The sequence below is a fragment of the Pleurodeles waltl genome, chromosome 3_1, assembly GCF_031143425.1.
Source record: "Pleurodeles waltl isolate 20211129_DDA chromosome 3_1, aPleWal1.hap1.20221129, whole genome shotgun sequence".
NCBI classification, from domain to species: domain Eukaryota; kingdom Metazoa; phylum Chordata; class Amphibia; order Caudata; family Salamandridae; genus Pleurodeles; species Pleurodeles waltl.
Genome location: NC_090440.1, coordinates 1,199,981,595 through 1,199,998,068, shown reverse-complemented (window position 1 = coordinate 1,199,998,068; position 16,474 = coordinate 1,199,981,595). Strand labels below are relative to the sequence as shown.

The following is a 16,474-nucleotide window of genomic DNA, read 5'->3' as shown; positions in this document are numbered from 1 at the left end:
AAGCACTGTGACTCAATAATAGTAGGAACGATTTATATTGTGACCCGAGGTAAATATGGTATTAGGCCTTTACTGCCTTTGGTGGCGAACTCACGTTGAATGTCAATGGTGATGGAAGACTCCTTTCCCCCAGGTATAGCTTTGTTGCTGGCACGGCAGACTATGCTTTCCCCATTCTCGATGTCCGTGGAAGAGATAAATAGAGTGCTAATGATGCTTTCTCGCTTTCCATCCCGTAGAAGTGTCTGTAAAAGGAGACAGCAGAAAAAGAGCATATAAAATTGAGCAATGACAGAAAACCGCCAAATTGCAGAAAAAAGGGGATACTGAACCTCAGGATCACAGTTAGGATTGGAGCCAGGATATCTTCACAGGGCTGCCTGGGCACCAATATTATTCACTTAAGTTTAGGTATGGCCACCTTGTTGCTACTCTCCAGTGTGACTTTCTGTCCTCCCACAGGACATCGAGACAAATGTAAACGGAGATTTATATATCAGCCTAGGGATGCTACATCTTTTGTGACACCATCAATAAGTTCTGTTTTAAGCCAACTGCATGCTGCTTTTTGTGAGTTGCTGTTCTCCTTTTAGCGTTCCAAGGCCCAGATTTACAAGAATCTGCCACCTTAGTACTGATGCGCCAGATTTCTTGCCCCCCCCCCACCTTAACGCCACCATGGGTGCGCCGTACTTATAATAAGGGGCACCATGGCGCACGTTAGGCCAATAGCTATTGTGGCGCTTTGTTGCACTAGCACCAAAAAATGTGATGCTAGTGCAGCAAAGTGCAAGGTTGCCCATTGATTTCAATGGGTGGGTCCTTTTAATGTCTGCTTTGGGCAGGCAATAAAAAGTATGCCAAAAATGGAGCAATTCCATCTTTTAAATTTCATTGCGCAATTCTTTGTGGGCCTCCTAATGCCAAAACGCCCCCTTGCATACATTTTGCCTGGCACAGGCATAATGTGGTGCAAGAGGACTCAAAGTCTGACAATGCATGCGTTGAACCACTTTGTGAATATGGCACCACAATTTTTGCCTTGTTGAGCCACATTAGCATATAAAAAAATGACGCTAATGTGGCACAAGGAGGCACTAGGGCCTTCTAAATCTGGCCCTAAGTATGGTTTAAATGACCTGTAATTCAAAATACCTTTTGGTTAAAAGAAGTCCACAACTAACATCAGGTACTAATTTGAATATATGAAAGTAAGCATATTGGATTTCTTTATACTTTGTTTCCAGATAAGAATAAATATGGACTCCAAAGAAGCTTGCTACATTCCAACATAATACAGTACAGTAAGATACCTGAACAGTTCCCCATAAATTGATACATAACTAGGAAATGCAATAAAATGCATTTTAGGGTAGCGGTTGCATTCATCTGTAGTGGATACTTACAAATACAAAAATGATCCTCTCTATTACTCTCTTTTTCTTTATCTCCCTCCTTGTGTCTCAGCTCTAGTGGCTCTGCGCAATACTTCAAAAAGATCAGATGGTAGGTGTTTAGGAAGTGAATGCGCATGAATGTTGATGACGTACTCTGAAGTACTATGTTGCACTATATTACATAGTGTAAAGCACAATACTGGCCCGACTCCAGGACTCAGGGCTTGGGATTTCCATGAAGAAGCATGGATGGGCCATGAAGGTGAATGGGATTGCCTGCTTTCTACACCCTACCCTCCTTTCACTCCCTGTCTCATTCTCTGTGCTATTTACTTCATACTGCTCTCCTGCCCACCTCATCCTCTGCTTCCTCACACCTCATTCTCTTCTCTCTACTTCACCTTCTTTTTTTCTCTGCCTCGCCTCCTTTATCTCTCTGCCTAACCCTTTCTCTCCACTGTACCCTTCTCTTTCCACCTCACCTCTCTTTCTCACTTCACCTTGCCATCCTATCAGTGTGCATCAACCTCCTATCTCTCCACCTCACCCTCTCTCCCTGCCACACCCTTCATGATTGGCCTCCCTGTCCTTCTCTGTCTTTCCACCACACCTTATTTCTTCTCTTTACTGTCTTCCCTCTTTCTTGCTTTCTACCCTCCCGGAATCTGCCTCACTGTTAGAAATTGGGTCTCTAGTTGGCAGAGGTATGCACCCTGTCTAAGTAGGGGCCACAAGCCTATTCAGGGTGAGGCGGTTGCGCACCATAAAGTAACCTGTGCTCACTGTCTGGTAGCTTGGCACAGAGCAGGCAAGCTTGGCCTAGGAGGTAATGTGTAAAGTACTTGTGCAATACAGCAACACAGTGGAAACACCACATAAAGACTCCACACCAAGTTAGAATAATAGATTATATTTTTATGAGTAAATTGAGACAAAAATCTAAATGACAAAAATTCACTAAGTAGAAGAAGAGATATGATTTTTTAAAGATTATCTGCAAACGTGGGACCTGATTTAAATATTGGCTAAAGAATTACTCTATTACAATGGTGATGTATATCCCATCTGCCAAAATCTAAATCCATTATATTCTATGAGATGTATATTTTGGCGGAAGTGATATCTGTCAGCCTTGTTACAGAGTAACTCGCCCACCAATATCTAAATTAGGCCACTAGTACTTAAAATCTTTAGGAGCCAAATGGGTTATCTGGTTGCACTGGACCAGATCAAATCAGAAAAGTCAAGCCGACCACGATGGAGAGCAGGTCGGACCAAGGATTAACCTATCTTGCTGCAAAAGTACCTTTGGATGGAGGATGCATCGATGTTGAAGACCTAAAGCAAGGAGAAAAGAAGGTGAAATGCAGGTGATGCATCTGTTCTGGTCTGCGCAGTCTAGGAAGTGTTGTTGGTGAGTCCTTTGGCAATAAAGGCAATGCGCCATCTTTGAGCCCTGTAGCCAACGATGAGCAGTTGTCAAGCAGTGATGCAGCATTGTAGAAGGAAATGCATCGGTTCTGGAAGGTGCAATGCCGACGATGCGTGGATTTTGCTGATTCAGCACAGAGAATTCCACTTCCAATGGCCAAGGGCTGTATTGGCACCACTTGGCAGGGAGCACTCACCGTTGGCAGAGCTAGGTGCTGGTGTAGAGTTGCTAGAAGTCTTTGATGTCCCTGAGACTTCAAAACAGGAGGCAAGCAGAAATGCCCCTGGAGTCCAATTCAAATTCAATTCAAATTCAAAAACTTCAAAAATTTCAGCTTGAAGTCACACTGTATTCAATGGGTGTAGGTCTAGTTCTTCTTACCCAGGCATAGAGGCAGCGTGCAGCAAGCAGGCCAGCATAGTAAGCAGAAAAGTAGTTCTTCCAGAGCAACAGTCCAGCAGAGTAGCAGTCCTAACAGCAGTACAGCAGTCTTTCTTCATGGCAGAGTATCCACAAGTCCAGAGGTGTACTGATTTGGTTGGTTCAGAAGTCCACCACTTATGCCCAGTTGTGCCTTTGAAGTGGGGATGTCGTCAAGTAGGGGTCTTTGAAATGCACAGAGATCCTCCCTTCCTCTCCTGACTCTAGACTCACCAAAGGGGGTTAAACAGTCCTTTGTGTTGGAGCAGGAGACTGCCTATTCAGGTGTGTCAGCTCCTCCCTCCAGTCCTGCCCAGGGCGACCCATCGACATGCAGATGGCCACTTAGTCACACCTGCCCTTCCTTTGTTTGAGGCTGTCTAAAAGGAATGCACGAAAACACCTGTCACTCCAGCTCAGACATGTATTAGAGACAGGCTGTAGGCACTCACGGCTAAGAGCAGGAAAATGCAAACTTTCTAAAAGTGTCATTTTCAAAATAGTAATAGTAAATCGGACATTACCATTAAAGAGAATTTATCTTTACAATTCCATAGGTACTAAACATGACAGATCTACTCCTTCTCAATCAGGAAATACACTTAATTAAATGTAATAAGGAATCACCTATGATACCTTGTTTTAGGGGTTTAAACACAAGCACTTTAGCACTGGTTAGTAGTGGGAAAGTGCCCAGAGTCCTAAGGACAGCAAAAGCAGATCAGCCAAAGTGAGGCAAAGCAGGCAAATAGTATGGGTAAAACTTTTGTGTATATAAAGGAAGTGTGATCTGCTACCGTACAAGAATGTGTGAGTTCACCTGCGCTAATGTGCATAATTGATATTCCACTACTGCTGGCTTGGACATATAATTCACTCGTAGCTCTCAACATCTGAACAGTGAAAGCACCAAGGCCTGGATTATACAGAGCATGCTCATGAGCATGCACAAAATGTACCAAGACCTTGGGACCATGTATATACTAAAGAAAACGTAGGTGGTTGTGCAACATTTCAAAGTTATGATAGTACAGATTACTGTAACATTACTCCAAAAAACAATAATAACAATTGGAACAGCAATTATACGTGCCAACCTAACATCAAATGTGTGCCTGTTCCTATCTGCAGCTGTTCACTGTGCCAAGAGTACAGCTCCTGAGGCTGAGGACTGGACTTCTCATTTGGTGACTATTACTGTGAAGAATATTTGTTTGTAGTTTCTTGATCAAAAATGTATTTTAAGGGACACAAAGAGGAAATGTACAGCTCATGTGAATGCCACATATTTGAAATATCACTATATTGTGACTGGCATATTGCTGCCTCTTCCACATTCTCTCTAGTTTGTTGTAGTCCCAACACCCTCTTTGTGTCTCTCTATCACTCTCCCTGCTTGTCCCTTTAGTTCTACCAATCTCTTCACCTTCCTTTCCTGGTCTCTCTGTCCGCCTTCCGTTTTCATCATACTCTTTCTAAAACAGCCTCATCCTTTGCCTTCACCCCTGACTGGGTTTGGGGCAGTTCAACTGGTGCGGTGTACTAGGCACTGACCTAGGGGTTACACTGACCAGAGAGAGAGGGGTTTAGCAATAACTTATAATTTCAAAGCGCCTGCTCCAGAGTTCCTTGTGTGTCCAGCTTTTAGACAGCAGTAAAAATGTCACAATAACTTTTGTGAATAATGTTACTGCTAGAAAGAGCGATTGGAGATTTGTCTAGTGGCCGATTTGATTCACCCTAAAGTATCACAAAGGGTTAATATTCCTGCTGTGAAGAATACATTTGTGTTTTATGTGGAGAGCTCTGTGGACCAGTAAAGCCAGCCTTTACCACCATTGTAAAACATATTAAATGTTTGTGAGAGAGGGGCTATGGAGAGATGATGGGCACTTTTACTGGGTGATATTGAGAGAATCCAAGGAGGAGGTGATGAGTGGAAGGGAGGGAATAATGATTGTCACACCAGGTGTCACCAGTGCTAAAGCTAGCCATGCCTTCACTCTTCCCTACTCCTCTCCCTCTTCTCACTCCTCATAACCACTCTTAGTACATGCCTACCCAGTTCCCTGCTGCCATCAAACATGTTCCTTATCATTCTTCTGCGCCATCATACATCATTGTAAGAGAACAGACTTTTGGCAGGTTCCCCCCAACAATTTGCCCCATACTGGACTACTAGCTGCTGGATTTTGACTTTGAGAGTGCACTGAGGTCGGCTGTCCAGACCTCAGTACCAGCGATCTTCCCCTTTTCAAAAGTATATTTTGAATTGGATACCCAAATTGGCATGTGCTGATTTACTTATAAGTCCCTAATATATGGTACCCAGGTACCAAGGTCATGTAAGGATGGCTGTCCACACAAGAACTGCAGCATTGGTTGTGCCACTCTGTCTGTGACAAAGTGAAAATATGACTTTCAGCTTCCATCGCAGACTGAAAAGCTGTACATGAAATTCACACCCAGCTTTGCAATTACCCTTAAAACCAAAGTGACCTTAAGTCCCTTAACCATATATGTAAGTCTCCTGTAAGGCAGGCCTATGTAGCCTTAAGGCAAGGAGCTATATCTTGATAAGATAGACATATGTTTTTGATATGTCGATGCAGCAAAGCCCTGAACTGTTGGTGTTTGCTGAGCATGTTTGAGTAGCTTTAAAAGGCTACATAGCCCTATCATGTAAGGTATCAAATTAAAGGGAACATGAAATGCGACTCAATAGTGCTGTCTACATTAATGCCTACTTTAAGGAGGCCACGTTTGCAAAAGTAGCCACACTCTGACACAGCTAGTCCATTGACTTCACAGAGTCACAGGGACTGAGACAGGTTTCTGCCCAACTGGGGAGATGTGTAATCAGCTCACAGACTGAGAACAAAGGCTGTTGCCGCTCAGGAGGTGCGACTCCTGCCCAAAGGATGGGCTGCAAAGGGTGTAAGCTCAAAAGTCAGGCATCAAAGTGTGATGCCACCATTGATGGGCAACTGTGACAACATTACAGAGCAGGAATCCGTTTGTTTCACCTAGACAGGATAGAGCCAGGGCCAAAGGAAGCAAAACTGGTTTTAGAACTAGTTTTCCATGGGTGTGCTGCATGTGGTAGCCACACTCACAGGAGTGGGTTACACTCGAGCAAGACTTCAGACATGTTACTTGTGGCATGCAAAGTGCACTCTGGGATAGCCAGATGCCACACATCACTGGAACTGTGACACCAGGTAGGAGGGGACCTACTAGCCCATTGGCTAGTGACCATGTTCTCCCCTCGGAGCTCTTTACTAAGATATAATGGGCACCTCTGGCACCCTATGAGTTAGTACTCTCTGGATTTGGATCAAAGACAAGAAGAAGACCACTGTGCACCCTTTTGAACCACACAGAGAGAGGCTGCAGCGCCAGAGAAACTGTACTTGCTACACACTGGGCTAGAAGAGTTTTGACCCTGTCCTGCATGCCTTTCCTGGGGGAAAAGTGGATTACCAGCCCCAGCCCACTGCAGAGGCTCTATGAATCATCAGGTGACTGATGCCCTAGAACCCGCTCCAGGGACACAAGACCTGAAAGAACCCATTATGCAGAGTGGTAGCCACTGTGGAAGTTTCCCTGCTACCAGTTGCCTGATGCACCAACAAAGGAATCTGAAATAGCCAAAGTCTACACCCGAGTCTGATGGACCTGGGAGAGTTGTCGGAGACCAGAGTGGTTGGACTACAAGGACACTCTAGCCCCCATCAAAGGTTTGTGCCAGAGTCTTAGTGTTGCAAGAACAAAAGATCGGCATCACCAGCCCTTTGACCCCTGCGTAAAGGAGTTAGTGGGATCCTAAGATCCATGGTCTAAGTCACCTTCACTCACCTGTGGACCAAGGACTTGATCAGACTTCACCCCCATGGACCACACAGCATCAGAAACATCCACTGAGCACCTTTAGTTGGTAAAGTTTGGAACTTGCTTCTAGGACCCTCTTATGGCCAGGTTACTGTCCAAAGTTTTCATTCTAGACTCATAGACCTCTATCCTAGTGGGTTTGTTCGCCCAATTCAGGTCGTAGTCATAAATTCAGTGTAACAAATGTTTTCTCAAAGTTTTCCAAAGTTTTCAAAGTTTTGACTTGCTATTGCTCGTTTGCACTTGATGATCATATTTTTCATACTTGAAAAATTCATTTCTACAGAACCCTCCAGTGGATTTTAGTCATCAAGGACTTTAAAAATTCACAAAATGTAGTCTATTTTTATAAAGTGTTGTTGTGTCTCTCTTTTATTTTGTGACTTTCTTATTTCATTGTTTGGTGTTATTAAATGCTTTACGCATTGTTCCTTTGCTAAGCCTTGCTGCTCTGTGCCATAACAACCAAAGGGTTGAGCTGAGGATTTAGCAAATAACTTTGAATGGACCCAAGAAGATAAATATGAGTCTACTACATGACAAGGCCCCATCCTTGCCATATAGTACACACATTTTCATACACTCATCCTACTTCCTCAGGAACTTTGTTCATCTCCCCTCATCCACTTTTCACTAAATCGTTTTCATCTTCTCTTCTATATAACATTCATGACCCCGACTCCTCTCTAATCAACCATCTCTGTCAAGATCTTTATTCTTTTCCTTTATAATCACTCTTTTCCTTATATTTCATTCACCTCTTTCCAGCAATTTTTGTCCTATTCTTTTTCTTTTTCCTTAGCCTCTTTTCTGTCCTCACTGTCTTCTCTAAACATTCTCCATCTTCGTCCCTGAGCCCTTTCAACTTTCCCTCTTGTCCAGATTCTAGAATGTTTCATCATGTTTGCTCCCCTTTAGCACCACAGTTGTGAAAACTGTGGTCCTGTATTTTTCAGGACTTCCAATAAAAGAACCCATCACTTCCACAGCTCTAATTAATGAAATAGCTACTAACTTTTAGGCCCTGATTTCAAGTTTGTCGGAATCAGTTTGCTATTTATAGCACCTCATAAATAATACTGTTGGGTTCAGTATTTATCAGATGCCACAAATAACCGTACCATGAGTTTTTGGGGAATAACAAAAGGATGCTGGTGCTTATTGCACTAAAATCCACATGGTACGGTAAACATCGTATATTTTTCCAATTCCAACAGGTTTGACCTGTCAAAATTTCATGAAGAGTGAGATATTTAATGTACCCTTTGATTACTGGGTGTGATAGATAACATCCAAATGGTAATTCTGACTCCTGCGCAAACAGGAAACACTGACCAGCTCATAATAAAGGTAATAATGTAAACGAGTTATGCAATCTACCTTTCAAAATGCCACCAGAAAACCACAATTATTTGAAACTCAAATACGTATGTTGGCCTAGTTGAGGGGCACCTGGCAGCCCAGAATTGTAAGATGATGCCTGGGCAGAAATATATACTTACAGCACCTGCTGTTCCATGGCTGCGTTGGGAATAAAAAGCCGAGCAGCAAGATTTAAATGTGTGAAGCTAGAGCTTGTAGGAACATCTTACCCCATAAACGTATTTTATCGTTTAGGACCTGTGATTGCAGAGCTATAATCAATTTCTAGTCACTCATATAACTTAAACAATTTTTGGGAGAGTAAACTCAATTATTAGAGCCCCCATTACCAGACTTTGGATATTTTTAGGATTGTACGTACATTTTCGATTACTTTTTTTGGATAGCAAAATCCTATCATTTTGTTTCTGCACATGGAATGGCGTCTCCTACGTTCTGTGTGATGGGAAGTTGTGTCAGTCTCTTTTGATGTAGTGGAAGCGTCACAGGTGCTAGTGCTGCGTAAACGTGCATGATAACAGCCACCATTCCAACTAACTCCACACCTGCCCCAGACAATTTCAGTCCAGGGCTGACAATACGAGGTTGCAGGCTCAGGTGACTTATTACTAATAGGAAGAAAATCTGCTTTTCTAATTAGCCTTAGTTGGGCCTTGGGACTAATTTGGGCCTGGCTCACAGGGCCTTACTTCAGTCGAGGTTGAGAAAACTTTTAGATTTCTTTGTGCCATTGTTTTAGCCCCTAAAGGGAGAACACCTCCCTTACATACTTTATGAGTGTTGCAGGCATAATGTGGAGCAAGGGATTACAAAGTGGCGCAATGCATGCATTGTGCCACTTTGTAAATCTGCTGTGGCGTTTTTGGCCATCTAGCACCACATTAGCGTAAACAAAATGATGCTAATGTGTCGTTAGATGGCACTAATCCCTCTTAAGTCTGGGCCTTAAAATGTTACAAAGTACTATGGTGCAGATGTACAACCACGAGCTTGAGACTTGCAATTTGCAACTCTTTTTTGAGTGGCCAAATGACCTACCTCATCAACATTCATGAGGTAGGTCGCAATTTGCCACCCTATTGGAAATGGCTGCACTCACAGGGATGGTGGCCTGCTGGGGACATTAGACCACCATGTCTGCAGTTGCTTTTTAAATAAAGCAGCTTTAAAAAAAATTTAGCCGGTTTTCCTGAAAGGAAAATGGGTTGCATTTCAAAAAGGAAAGTGAAAAGATTCAGTTTTATTTTTTCACAGTAGGCTGTGGTCCGTGGGACCACTGCCTGCTCTGAGAAAATATTTTTGCATCCATTCACAAAGGGAAAGGGGTCTCGCGGGGACTCCTTCTTGTTTATGAATGGGTTACCAGCAATTTGATATTGGTGGTAACTGCAATTGTTTTGCGACCGCAATTTGCGTCACAAAACAATCATACACCCCCTGCAGCTCACTATTTGGAAGGGAAGCCCTTTGCATGCCCCTTCCAAATAGTGACTCGCAAATCTATTTTGTGTTTCTGTAAATAGATTACCGAATCACAAAATAGCGTTTCTACATAGCAAAATGCTTTTTTCTTGTTGGTAAAGGCCGGTGTGCAAACATGCCCAGGTTTGTTGCACCCCTGCTCAGGGGGGACTACAACATGCCCGGGCATGTTGCAACCGGACCCCACTGAAGACCATGTGACTAGGTTGTGATGTAGAGGAGTACGCTCCCTTTTGGTGTAGGGAATACATATAAGTAGCTCCCTGTGCAGAGGCTACCAGGCCACTGTGCTCCTCCTCTAAAGAGATCCGGTCGCTATTAAGAAACGTTACAAGTACATTACCAAAAATAGACCCTTAACAAATGGCGCGCACACAATTGATAAATATTACTGCAGCATGACACCTGAACTGATGCCCAGGCTTTGCTACTGAGTGGTTCTAAAGACACAAGACACAATGCCCCAGGTATTAATGAGAGTTGTGCCGGAAGTTTGCAGATCTTGAAATTGCCTCAACTTATTTCCTCAATTAAGGGATCCTCCATCAGTGTGGCCTCCAATAATGAAGCATTGGCTAGAAGCAGTTTTGCCAAGATGGATGACGTGGAAGTATCTTTAACAGTTCCTCACTCTCCGGTGTATGAAGATATGGGGTCTCCGACTCAGTCATCGCCTGGCTGCATCATCATGGGAGAGCCAGGGTGGAACTCCAATGGTGGTTATGCATGGATGTATCTGAATAACTCTCAAGAGCTAGGAGGTGTTTATGAAGAAGCATTGTGCTCTGAAGTGAGTAATAAGACATTTATTTTGGCGTATTTAAACTGTATGCAGGCATACTTAACGTTATTTAATAGATTGTCTTTCTTTTTTGAACCGCAGAAAGCATCATTAAAAAGAGCAGGGATAGAGGGTACACCGACGCCAGTTAAGTCAGTTAATTTTTACTGCTTATGTTGTTCAAAGCAGACTCAACGTTCCACAAATCAAAGCAGAGAACCACATAAGAAATATGCCTGTATCCGTAATATTACTGATTTTGAAATGGAAGCCCCAGCCGTACTCTTCGAGGACATTTGGTTTGTTAAAGGTTTTGCAGTTCATGTTGTGAACGCCTGTCCCACTGTGTCACTTTTATACTCTCTGTCATGGGCATAAAATCAAGCAGCAGGAGTCTCATGAATGTCTGCTTGGCTCGTACACGTCAAGAACTTTCCGCCATATATTTTTTTTGTTAGACACTCACACAGTATATAATCTGCTAAAGCTGCTGAATCATTTGAGAGTTGGAAAAAGTGTCCATCTAGATATGACATGGGGCTTGTTGAGTATATTAAGAGAGATCCAATGCACGTGTGAGCTACGCACAAAAATTGAGTGAATGCAAGGGCAGTGCTAAAGTTTGGTTTGAAAGATGGTCGAAAGAGCTGTGAAAAACGTGAGTATCATCCACATTTTAACAATAGGCAGCCGGGAGGCTCCATAGTCAAGCGAAAGCTGTTTTTAAAAGTTTGAGACCTCATTATCGGGGCATTATCTTGTTACTTAACGTACATACTTACTTCTAGGACAAATTGCAGAATTACCATTCACAGGCTGACACTTTTATAAGGTCTGAATACATATGCATCACTGCATTGATATACATGTCGCTTAAAGAAAGAATAGCCTAAATACATCCCACAGTTGTGTGCTCTTTGAAGGTCAATACGCTGTAAATTATGCTAGTGGTTTGGTGTTCAGCACGTTCTTTCTTTTTAATAAAATGAACTGTCACAAAACACTTGTCTTCCATTTCACAAGCTATGGAGCTGATAACATGGCTGATGATGTGTTAAGGAAAATCTATTATGTTAAAAGCAGTGTGGAAGTTTCAGAAGTGCAGAAACTTTGTTTAGAAGGGCACTAGTTGAAAAAGAGCCGGTAAATAGAAAGCTGGCGAGGGAGTGGCTATCTGGGGAAGAGGCATATTCTCTGTATAAGCCAGCTAGGAAGTGTTTGGAACAGAGGCTGACCATCGTTAATGCACAAATAGATTATCAATGGCAGACAGATATCATCAGTCTGCAAGATCTCTCCAAACATAATAATGGTGCACGATACGTATTAGCAGTCATAGATGTATTATCCAATTACACCTTTGCAGAAGGGCTACTCGATGAGACGGGAACTAGCGTTACAGCAGCCTTTAAAGCCATATTCAGCGAAGACAAAACCCCTCAGAAACTGTAGATAGACCTGGGAAAAACAATTTTAAACAAGTTGTTTAAGAACTTAATAAAAGAACACTTGAGCCATCATTTATTAACACATACTGAGGTCAAAGCATCGGTTATAGAAAAGTTTAACTGAGATGTGGAGGTATTTCACAGCTTTTAACACATACCAGCATGTGGATGTATTACAGAGAATTATAGATGTTTACATACCACAGAACCATCAAAACGGCACCAATAGCGGTAACACAGCAAAATGTGTTAGCGGTGTGGAGACCGTGTACGGCAATCAGTTCACAATCAAAGTAAAGAAACCTCTTCTAAAAGAAGGTGATCATCTTCAGGTGTCTAAATTAAAACGGGGCTTTACAAAATGCTACCTGCAGACTTTTAATGATGAAATACTGATAGTGGCACAAGCAGAGCTTAAAGAAAGTATGTATAGCTGCAGTTTAAAAGATTACGACATTGAGGAGGTTATGGGCAGCTTTTACAAAGAAGAGCTATAGAAGCGCCAGCCCATCCCCATAGGGTGTAAAGGGTTGAAAAAGTTATGAAATGGAATGGTAGAGGGGTTAAGAAGCAAGCCTTAGTCAAATTGAGGGGTTGGCTGAGAAATGTAACAGTTGGATGCAGGCTAGCTGTCTAAAGGCTATGTGAGTATAGAGCTCTCTCTACCAGAAGGCAAAACAAACTAGTCATTGTATATCACCTTACCTTCCAACGGGCCTAAGTATATGTTCCCTAACAAACAAATTTCAAATTTAACAGTGAAACTGGCATAACCGGTAGCCCTAAAAGGGGAGTCGGAGACGCCCTAACTGAAATCCAATACACCCAAACATGGAATATATATACCTGGGCAGAGGTCAAGTTTACTATAAAGCATGATCAGAAGGTCATGTATCTCCACGCCGGTTTTACTCCCGGATACTACGCCTCCATTGCTACGGTGGTTGAGACCATCAACAAATCCGTACCCAGCCTGAGGCATATTTGGATGCAAAGATATATTAAGATTATGTCAAAAGTAAGGTGTTTATAAAAACCGCCAGACTTCATACAGAGTTTGTCTGCACAAGTCAATTAAGCAGGGTTATACGGACTCTACAGTATACAAAAAGCAAGGTGGAGCTGGACCCTACATGTCCTGATATTAACAGGGGGTTCTATATGCTCTTCCTATATACTGATTTTACAGAACCTCAGAGGGTGGAGACAGATATTCCCCCTTGTTATGGTGGGTGCAGGTGAAGGGTGGAAACAACATGTTGGTAAATATTCATTATATCAAGCCAGCCTATGCACCAATTTAAAGAAACACTTTGACACTATCTCCATCATGATATTCAATGACCAGCCTGAATCAGTGTCCTGTAAATACGTAAAAAGTGATTGCCAAGTTTCATTTTAGGTCCACAACTGTGAATAATCAAGAAGTTGTCATGTTGCTCATGAAAACATACACTGACCCTGCCCTGTACAGAGACTATTACCAACACTAGGCCTGATATGGCGGACCCACATTCTTTCAATGTGCCCAGTTATGTATGGCACAGGCTTGGGAGGTTTTTATCACAGTTCCTTTAGAAGAGCTATGCCTTTCTTGATAAGAAGTTTTGAAATTGCGAAACCCTACGTTAGAACGGCCACTGCAAACATTGCCCAAGATGTGGTAGTGTCTATGATGTCTGTGGTACCTGAGCGAATAACCAAACAATGTCAAGAAGGCACTGGGCTTATCTACAAGCATTACACAGGTGTGAAAAAGAAGTGAAAAGCATCAAGGCAGAGGGACCCATACACTCCCTATAAATAAGAAGACACGCTTCAAAAGTCTCTCACAAAAAAAGGTCCGCATGCTGGAAGAGAGCCTCAAACAACAACAGCCAGAGTAAAAAAGATTTTTAACTCATCAACAACAACAGCCATGTCCTTCATGCATTGTGGCTCTAGGAAATGCCCCAAATCTGAGCTAAACCAATTTTCTCTCAAGCCTACTCAGACCAGCATCGAAAGTTGCTTTTTCATGGAAGTTTGAGATATTGCCGCTTTAGCTCAGTTCGCTACGATAGCGTTTTTTGTGTCAGGGTTTATTGACATTTACCTGGATGTCAACAATGGTCTACTACATCTGCTCTGTAAAATCATAAAAGTGAATGGTGCCAACATAGAAGCTGATGCTAAAGTGGTGACAATTGCTTACCCCATAGCAACCATGGTTAACCAAGTAGACATTGCCCTTGTGATTGTCTCATTACCCAAAGTGATAATATGTACACCTACAGAGCCCACATTAAGAGTATTCTCCTACAGCAGCAACACCCTGGACACCCACCTTTCAGCTGGGCTCTTCTACAAGGACAGATATGCACATTTTGAAGACAAGGAGCTGGACAGACCCAATAAAGGTTTTGTAAAGAGAGCACTTTCCAATCTCTTTTTCCAGGATGAGCTACTCATCAACTGTATCAATCTTAAAATCAAACTTACTCGCAACAAAGACTCATTCTGTCTCATGAGCAGTGTTGCTGAGCAGAATAAACTTGTCATACTGCCCGCTAGTTTATTTGTAAAGAGAGTGAAAGTGTCACCCATCATCAGATTGGCACACGTCGAACCTTTACTGCTATCAAATGGAAAGAGTAGCTTTGAAGATAGCTGCAGGGACAAGATTAACCCAACAACAAAATGTATTTTAGGGCTAACTACTGAAACTCATTATCATAGAGTTTATTGATAACACAGCTTTTAGCGGTCTGCACACCGCAAACCCCTTCAGTTAAAAAAACTACATCACCTACACTGCACTGTTCTATGAGGGCCCTGTAATTCGTGCAAAACCATATACACCCAGCTTTGAAGACAATACTTTTGTTAGGGAATACCTAGGACTGGTTTCAATAACATGAAAACACCTGCAGGACTCTGAAGCCGTTGTCTCAAGAGTAGGTTTTGGGCGGGAGTACACACCATTTGCATTTGATTTGAACCCCGGTATGGAAGATGACTTCCACTACAACCTGATCAAGAATTGAAATCTAGAAGCTGAGGTACATTTTAAGCAGGCCCTGGCAGCGAATGTGATTATGGTTGTATTCTCTGTGTATCACAGCGTCATCCAAATCAACCACACCCGACAGATTTTGTTTGATCATCTTTAAACTGTTTTAAAATGGATGTGTTTCAGATTTGTGATTTCTTAAGCAAACGTACATATGCCAAGAAATACTTTTTAGGGGTATTTTCAATAGATATGTTACAGGCTGAAATTGGGCTAGAAAGGCCTATCACTCTTGTGTTTAACACAGATCTGCAGTATAAGGAAGAAACTGCTCTGTTTTTAGATAAAGAGGTTGTTACTTGTTTGACAGTGCTGTGGCATTCCCCACGCACCACATCTATACAAAACCTATATTCAGGTATTTAAAAAAAGCTGCTAAAAGATTAGAGTATGACAAAATACAGGTCCAAGATACTCTCTCCATTACGTGCAGTGAGCATTGTATATATTTTATTAGTAAAATGTCAGAGGGTGTTACGTTTAGACATTTGTAAATCTATATACAAGCGACCCTGCTAACAGTGATGGTCTTGCTTTGAAATATGTGAAAGAAAACACAAGACCTACAGCAAGTGTGGATACATCAGCTTTCACATTTTGTCAAAAATGTCAGCCTGTGTGTGTAAAGTTGAACGTGTAAAATGAAAAAATAAAAATAAAAAGTTAAATTGAAATACCCTTCTGCGATTTGTTTATTCCTATTTAAACATACATTTTGACACTTTTAAAATAGCATGTTTTTAGAAGATACCAAAGAAATGGTGAAAAGGTAGAAAAAAGGGTTTTATTTACACAGCAGTTTTCGCACCACAAGGGCACTTAACCTTTACTACAAAAAATGTAAACATCTGTGCACAAACATATACAACGGTGTTTAATACACAGTTATGCAGCACAATTTACAAAGATGCATTATACAGGTAACTACATCTTCATTCTGATTAAAGGATTTTTAGATTCCATACGTAGAGCCTTGGCGCTCCTTTTAGGAGACAGCTGGGGGAGAAAAAGCGTTGTGGGTGTCTTTGAGAGGGTTAAAAAACAACAGGTAGCGGGGACCCTGGAGGAGAATCAGCCAGATTTTTTCAAGTTTTAAATTTGTTTCTGGTGTTCCGCATTACCTACAAGCATACAAGGAATTTTGAGTTCTGCAGAGGCATGCAGAAACTGCTCCCAGCCTTGAGGCAT

At 42.2% G+C, this 16,474-nt stretch overlaps 1 protein-coding gene across 2 annotated transcripts in view; it reads right to left on the bottom strand.

Annotated features, from left to right (window-relative positions):
* Positions 1–16,474, bottom strand: part of KIRREL3 (kirre like nephrin family adhesion molecule 3) — a 3,739,713-nt gene that overhangs the window by 1,891,977 nt on the left and 1,831,262 nt on the right. For both annotated transcript variants that reach the window (XM_069224509.1, XM_069224508.1), the window contains exon 6: positions 95–245. In XM_069224509.1, coding sequence (XP_069080610.1) covers positions 95–245 — 151 coding nt within the window. The remainder of the gene's footprint in view (positions 1–94; positions 246–16,474) is intronic.